The following is an 8,023-nucleotide window of genomic DNA, read 5'->3' as shown; positions in this document are numbered from 1 at the left end:
AAAAAAAAATTAGCTGTCTCCTGAACAGATGCTGAATGGGGAAGGAAAGAGAGATCTCTGTAGGAGCAAGTCTTGCATTTAGCCCCTGTTTATTCTGAGCAGTCAGACTTATAGTAGGTTTTCTGATTCTGATTTTCAGCCCTTTGGAAGTCAAATACTGAAAGATGGACTCTGAGAAATAGAGTTATCAGGTCTCTGTACAGAAAATTCAGAGAGGTTTTTTCTAGGCATCTGTAGTCTTTAATTTGTCATTGACATTTCCGTGCCTTGAGAGCCCCATAGCTAGACATGTCCCGCGTCCTCCCACCGTGACTTCCCCCGCTGTTCTAGCAGCGGTGCCTGCATTGAAGTCCATCTCGCTTCCCTTCCTTGCAGTCTGACAGCCACTACTCCAGCCACTCCAGCAGCAACACCCTCTCCAGCAACGCTTCGAGCGCCCACAGTGACGAGAAGTGGTACGATGGGGACCGCACCGAATCCGAACTCAACAGCTACAACTACCTGCAGGGCACGTCCGCCGACAGCGGCATCGACACCACCTCGTACGGCCCCAGCCACGGCAGCACGGTCTCCCTGGGGGCAGCCACGTCGTCCCCTCGCTCAGGACCCAGCAAGGAGAAGGTGGCGCCCCTGTGGCATAGCTCCAGTGAAGTGATCTCCATGGCAGATCGAACTTTAGAGACAGAGAGCCACGGCATGGACCGGAAGGCAGAGTCGTCACTGAGCTTGGACATCCACAGCAAGAGCCCCGTGGGATCCAACCCTTTGACGCGGGAGAACAGCACTTTCAGTATGAACGACGCTGCTTCCCACACAAGGTGACCGCCCCGCCTGCTGCCCGCCCGTCCCAGCCCCAGCCCCGCCGAGGTTCCTGCCTCCTCCCGCTTTACCTGGGGATGGATAGGAAAGGGGGTTTTCGTGCGGTGACAGCTATGAATGTAGAGTTAATGCCTGTATTTGTAAAAGTATAACTCACTCCTATAATCCTCATGCATCGTTGTTTCAACTGTGAGAAGATTTTTCAGATTCATTCTTTGTATTTGTATATGATTTTATAAAATTTTCCTAACTACAGCTCACGATTAGGGAAGAGTTTTGTGACTTTGACTTTCAGCTGCTGATAGAGAATCTAGAAAGAGGCAGTCTTTTGAGGATACTTTTACAAAAGGCTTGGCCTTATTTTTAAGAAAGGCTTTTTCTCAGGCCAATGTGCCATTATTTACAATGCTAAACACATCCTTTTCATGGCCTCTCTGCCAGAGAACATCACTTACCCAGTACTTGCATGGTAATTTTTACAGTAATTGGCTCCTGACAGTGATGTTTTGATGGCAGAGGGCTGGGCTGTCCAACACAAAAGTGTGGCTACAATTAGATGAGCCAGCCACCTTTCAACACTGAAAAGTGCACATTCCCCTGTATTCTGGAAGATTATGCTCATAGATACGCACACAAATACTATTTTTCATACCCACTTTTGGATTTGAGCCTAAAATCCAAGGGAGCATGAAGTTCTCCCTTTTAGGGAGGAACCATCTTATCAGTGTCTTTCCAGGTCTGTTGGTCACTGTGTGGTTTCTTTTACCTTGATGACTTTCAGTCATTGTTCAGCTGATTTGTCAGCAATCTAACCTTGCTGTTTTCTGGATATCTCCTTACTATGCCCTAAATAGTAAGAGAAATTAAATTCAATTTTACTTTCCAAGTGAGAATCCAGAAATATAATGTGTCTTTGAACTACAAATCATATTAATGAGAAAGGGCATCGCCTATTAATTTAAATTTGTTTAAACTGCTCAGTTAAATATTCAGTTCTCTCACTGTTTCTATTTTACTCCTGGTAAGATCTTGAATTTCCTATCTTGAGCAATTCCAGGTTGACCTTACTATAGGAAGCATCTTCACCACTTTTGGTTTCTATTTCTGCTGGCACATGCAGTAACAGAACGTGACTGTGGTAGGGCCGGACAGCACAGCCAGCAGCACCTGAGAAGTGGTCTCAGTGTCCTCAGGTAGCAGGTACCCAGCTGGCCTCCCTCCCAGCTGAAGATAGAATGTTTTATCCAAGTGTGTCTAGGAACTGCTTGGGAAGGCAGAACAGAAGGCTGGGCAGTAGGTCCCATAGACTGTTAGACCAAGACCCAGAGACAGAATTGTGGCCTCGCCACTGGCTGTGCTGCGCCTCACCGGCCTCTTGACTACAGCCTTTGCATCTACTTCGAACATTTTTCAATTCAGTCTAATTTCTCTAGACTTGTGTAACTCTATTTTTTTTTTTGATTTTTAGTTCTCCTATTTAAGAAAAGGATGTCATTTTTAAGACTGTTTTGTCTGGCTTCGTATTTCTAGTCTAACTCAATGGCAGGAGAAAGTCAGTTATAGAGAGCTTGTCCCGAATGGCACCCCCATGCGGCATAAAGGAAAGGGCTGGGCATCTGAAGTCAAAGCACAAAATGAGGGCATTGCCATCTCACAGTTCTGACAGAGAATCTCTTGTGTGCCGCCTGAAAAATAGGCATCTGGGTGTGCATTGTGAGTGTGTTGACTGGAGCTGCCTGAGGCCCCAGAGGATTACCCCAAGTGTTCTACTTCACACTAGCCATGCTGAAATCATTTAAGTCATCATTTAGAAAGAACTTTCTATCGAAAGTCAAACTTGCTAGAGAAGAGGAGAATGTGGCCTTTCAGGGGGGCAGTTGGGCTTGCCACCCACTGATAGGTTGAGTCACACTATTTTCTAGACTGGGAAGCGGGAAGCTTTGTGACTTCAGTCTGTTGATTTTGGCAGAATGAGCTGGATAATCAGGGCTTTAGCAGCCTGCCTTTTCTGGAGGGAAAGCGGGACTTAGCCACCAAATGCACATTGCTAGAAAAACTGAAATCGCTGCAAATTAGAGTGTTTGTGTCCTCAAAAGACAGGAACAGCAATTAATGTGGAAATCTCTTGACAGTGCATAAAAGAGCTTGTACCTGGGACTTGGTGACAAAATCTAAATTACAGTGATTAAGTGCCACTGCATATTTCTGGCTGGGCTGTGTTCCTACCCCCTCTGTCCTCCAATCTCCCTGTGGATGATCGTACAGGTTTTTTGTGGCACCCCCTGAGAACTACATTAATGTAGGCTGGCAATTACATAGGGCTGTTATATTCGAATATCATTAAGGGAAGCCATATACACTGGTAACTTCCTACAATTAAAAAGCCTATTAATTGCTGTAAGGTATTGCTCCCTAGAATATATGTGTGTTTTCTGTGAAGCTTGGAAAGTTGGGGAGAAGTTTTAGTTTTTACAATATTTTTTGTAATGACAGTTTTATTTGCTGGGCTTAAAATGAACCCCTCAAAATAATGACTTGTGGTGAACATAGGCAAAGTGAAGAGAGGTGTAAGTTTAATGTATTCTTACCAGCTGTATGCCTTTTCCCTCAGCTCTCTGACTCCGGCAGTAGGCAGACCAGTGATCAGAGACTTTGTTACTGAACGCGCAGAGCTCTGGTCCTGCTGACTTCGCTAATGCTGGACCTGACTTGAGAGCACTTGCAACAAAGCTGCACTCTCACTCTGCTGCTTGCGCGGGACGTTTCTTCTGCAGTGCCCAGACGTGCGTGAGGGCTGGACGTGGTGCCCACCCTTGAGAGCCAGCCTTTCTGCTGCTTCCTCTCCCTCCCTCCTCCCCCCCCTCGGGGCCCTGGAGCCAGTCCCTTCCCACTCGTGGGGTCACAGGTTCATCCTAAGCACTTTGCCTGGTGCAGGCTGTAATGGGCAGTTGTCCACTACACCCACACAGGTGGCTCGGAAACGTCACGGTGAGGTGTTTTGGGTTGTGAGAAGCAGAAAGGTTTGCATCTTCCTTAATGTTTCCAGTTTTGCCCAGTGACTGAGGCCTCTGCTAACAAACCATTTTGAAAATAATATGAGCTCAATTCCTCACTCCTAAGAAACCATTGCTGTGTCTCTGAGCATCAGTCTCTGCCCAGAGCTGAGTGTTCTTATGGACAGCTCTGCCTGTGAGTGTATATAAAGTGCTGGCACAGCATAAATTTTTAGGATTCATTTCTATATAAGACTTTCTTAAACCTGCAAAATAGAGCAGGGAGGGATTTTGTAACAGCTTATATACAAAAATGCATATCTGAGCATAAGGTAGTCAGTGTCTGACATTCATTAAAGGAGCTGATTAGAGGCCAGGAAAATGCCTGCACTGCTGTCAGTCTAGTTCAGTTTCATGTATGTGTGTTTTCTGGCTGACCTAATCTGTTAACCTTTCATGCCAGGAAAACTTAAGTTTCTTGAGAGTAGAGGTAAAGAAAGACTTCTTAGTGCACACCGGACAGTAAGGGCAGGCCCGGGGCTCCCGCAGACTGGCCTGTCCTCCCATGTGCCGGAGAGCAGCCACCTCTGCAGCCTCTGTGTTGAGGAACGATCCATCGTCTTTTTTGTTTTTCTACAATTTCTTCTGCCTGGATTTAAAAAAAAAAAAAATTATTAAATGCTTGCCACTCACCTGCATTTTTTCCTTAAAGTGGGAATAACCTTTTTCTAAATTTTACCTTTTTCTAAATTTTCCGAATTTGCAAGGGCAAACCCAGAACCCCTCACCGTGACGTTTCCGGGCCACCTGTGTGCATAGGTCTTCTCATGAGTAATTTTTGCTTTGTGGGCTCACACACAGTCAGCATTTGGAACTGTACACTTTTTTGTTTTTATACAGCAGAACTCCACGTGATCTTTCCTAAGCTTTTTGAGTCCATTTGTCCAGCCTACAGGAGTGGATTGTTATTTTACCCAGGTCTTCAGTAATGTTCAGCCAACCTCATCGACTGAAAAGTAGAAACACTGTGGTTAAAGTTGCAAGTGAACATTGAGAAAATGAGGCCTCTTTCAGGCCACAAATGTCAAGTTGCTTGAGATAGTACTCACTCACAAAGAGTTTGTCACTGCTTTGTTCTGTGAAACAACTAATACTTTCACCCAGTCCACATGGAAAGGTCATACTGTCCAAGTGCCGTCCCGTCATCAGAGCCACGGGCTTCAGAACAAGCAAAGTCCACCCCTTCTCATATTTAAACCATCCGACCGAGGTGAATATTTTGCTCATTGCTTTTAAAAGACAACGGTTGGGGGAAGAATCATGTCAAAAGAAGCAACTGCACAACCTTTCTGAGTACGTTCAGTACTTCGCAGTCCTTTCTCTCCGCACAGAGAAGTCTTCTAAACATGACTTTTTTGATACCCAAATTGTGATGTTTATAGATCCCAACAAGAGGGCATTTGAAAGCAGTTTTCAGAAAAAAAGAGAGGCTGTGATTGCCCTCTGCCTCCAGGCCAGCTGAGGGCGAACTGAGTGGAAATAGGCCTTGTGCTGAGCAACCAGGTGGCCATTCACCGAGCTTGTCCCACACACTAACTAATATTCACTTACTAATTTTTTAAAGATTTATTTATGCATACAGAACTGAGGCACAGGCCAGAGGTGGAGGGGCAGTGCGAGGATTCACCAGAGACAGAGCGGGGAGCAGAACAGGCAGACTGACTGAAGTACACTGCTGAGGGGAGCAGCAGGTGGGTCAGGAGAGGTCTGCCAGCCATGTAGGTCAGCTGCAGGGCGGGGATCAAACTTGCGCTGCAGTGGCTGTGACAGCTTCACAGCACTGTGCTTTAACCTGCTGTGCCACCAGGGAGGGCCTGCACTTACTAATTTTTTAAGTTGACTGAAAATGAAAAGGGGGATCAAATGTCTTGCCAACTACTAATATCCTTATCAGACAGTTTCCGGCAACTTCCTTTTTGAGCTCTGCTTCACCTCTCCTGGTGCAGTTCACTCCACTTCAACAGACACGTATCTCCCACCACATCTGAGCTGGATTTCAGTTCATAACCTTATTTTTTTGCTTCTCACATTTCTTGCTTTGTTTTCCTTATCCTTTTTAGATACAGGCCTGTACCTCTGTACCTCATTCTTCTCAGCGATGCCAAACCAAAAAATACAAGCTAGTCATTCTGTCCTAAGAGCTGGTCTTTCTGACCTTAGCTCCCTGACTAGCTCAGCATTGCACGGGCACAGCTCACAGTCCACGAGGCCCCATTTCTCCTTTGATATTTCGCTCTGGCTGCCCTTGCCGCTTATACTCTGTGCTGCATGTGTGAGCCTGCCCTGATGCTTGTAACAGAGCATGTTTCAGAGGAACCGTTTCCTTCACTACAGTCACTTGGATATTTCCCTCTGCTGACTTTCCATTCCTGTTTCTCTTGTTTATTTCTACCAGCCTTCCGAGTTAGTGTCTCCTGAATCCCTCCTAAATTGGAAAGCCCAGTATTGAATAGATTGTTGGCTAGTGCTGCACACAAAATGGGGGGCGAAGGGTCTTCCTTAGTCATTATCCTCCACACTGTCTCTCACCCACAAGCTGATCTGTTATTTGTACAAGTAATCACAGGAGACGCGATCAGGTCCCTCCCCTTGGTGCGAGGCCAACATTCAGCCTTGTGCACAGCTTTTGCCACAGCCGTTGACAGAAGACTGAAGACTGCTCTGCCCCTCCTGGAAATGTCCTCAGCAGCCTGTGCAAAATCCCACCCTCCATGGCAAACCTGAATAGGAGATGATGCGGGCGTCTCCGGCAGCAGCACAGACCGGCTGGCAGACGTTTTCAATAGGAGGTGGGGTCTCCATGATGAGGCAGAAACTCAGCGCTGTTCCCCAGGTTCCTCCTGGCTTCAGCACTCGGGGCTTTGGCTCTGTCACTCCAGCTGCTCCCGTCTGTGTGCGTTCCTCCTTCCACAAAGTGGCAAGCAGATGGAGTTCCCGTGGTGTAAAGGGGTAGCTTCAGACTGCTCAGTGGGTTCTCATTACCCACTGCCACTTCTTGTATTGGAAGTGCTGAGGGTTTATGTGCATCCTCTTCCTTTTCAGTGTTCATATCCTGGGACGAGCAAACAAATGAGAGGTTGGTTGGTTTTTGGGAAAGTGGACATGCCTTATAGTTTATGAAAATAAAGCTAGTGATCTATTCATGTAGACCTCAGGAAAACCCAGATGAATTCTTCGTAGTTTCACTTTAGCTGTATTTAGGTAACCTCACTTGTTATCCACTGCAAAAAGCAACAGGTATCGGTCCTTTCCTAACATTTCTATTGCTGTTCTTTTTTTTTTTTTTTTGGTTCCATATTATTGGTTCATTACCTGCTTACACAGTTCCCATGGAGAGGTTTAATTTGCTGCAGGTAAAATTGAATTGTAGCAGATTTCAGTAACATGAAATCCCCAGGGTAATGAAAGCGTCTGATCACCACAGTCCTCTTTAAAAAGTATAAAGCTCACAACTCATTTTAGCTGATTTTTAATGAAAGCCTTTTCAGAGATTCTTGGGGGCTGTTGGGGAAGGGGGTGGGGAAGGCACGAGGGTGCAAGTCATCCAGATGATTTGGACCGCAGGGTTGGTCAGCTATGAGGAGTTCCACCCGCAGCTGAGCCCAGGGATGGGGCTACAAAGGAGGAGGAAATCCATTTTAGAGTGGGAGGTCTGGAGGGGCTAATGTGGTCGTTTCTAACTCCAGGAACGTGAGACTTTTGGGAGTTTGTTAAAATTCAGATTTCTGGGGCTCTGGAAGCTGTGAGCCAAAGAATCTTCATGTACATCAACACTTGTAGGTACCCACAGTCTACACTGGAGAAATTCTGCTCTAATGGCTTTACCTTCTTCATGTTGACATTATGAAGCTGGATTTTGATGAGGTCATAGCAATATGCATAACTCCACTTCAAGCAGTTGTTCTCAATTGGTGTGCATACTTGGGGGAGATTTGCCAAAATACACAACCCAGCACCACACAGCTCTATTAAGTTAAAATATCTGGGATAAGGGCCCAAGAATGTGTGTCTTTTAAAGCTCCCAGGTGACCCTAATATGCTTACTGAGTTAGAGGCCAAGTGTACTGAAGTGCTCACCTTAACTTCATGCTGGCAGCTGCTTACTTTAGCGAAGGAAGATCGCCCAAGAAATAGTTAATCTTTTTTTTTTT

The 8,023-nt window shown here is 45.9% G+C and overlaps 1 protein-coding gene across 5 annotated transcripts in view; it reads left to right on the top strand.

Annotated features, from left to right (window-relative positions):
• SIPA1L1 (signal-induced proliferation-associated 1 like 1) overlaps nt 1–8,023 on the top strand; it is a 320,552-nt gene that overhangs the window by 290,244 nt on the left and 22,285 nt on the right. For all 5 annotated transcript variants that reach the window (XM_012724498.1, XM_004681724.2, XM_012724496.1 and 2 more), the window contains one exon: nt 376–818. In XM_012724498.1, the coding sequence (XP_012579952.1) occupies nt 376–818 (443 nt within the window). The remainder of the gene's footprint in view (nt 1–375; nt 819–8,023) is intronic.

This window comes from Condylura cristata, unplaced genomic scaffold (assembly GCF_000260355.1).
Source record: "Condylura cristata isolate star-nosed mole 26May11 unplaced genomic scaffold, ConCri1.0 scaffold00013, whole genome shotgun sequence".
NCBI classification, from domain to species: Eukaryota; Metazoa; Chordata; class Mammalia; order Eulipotyphla; family Talpidae; genus Condylura; species Condylura cristata.
This window is presented reverse-complemented; position numbering and strand designations above follow the sequence as displayed.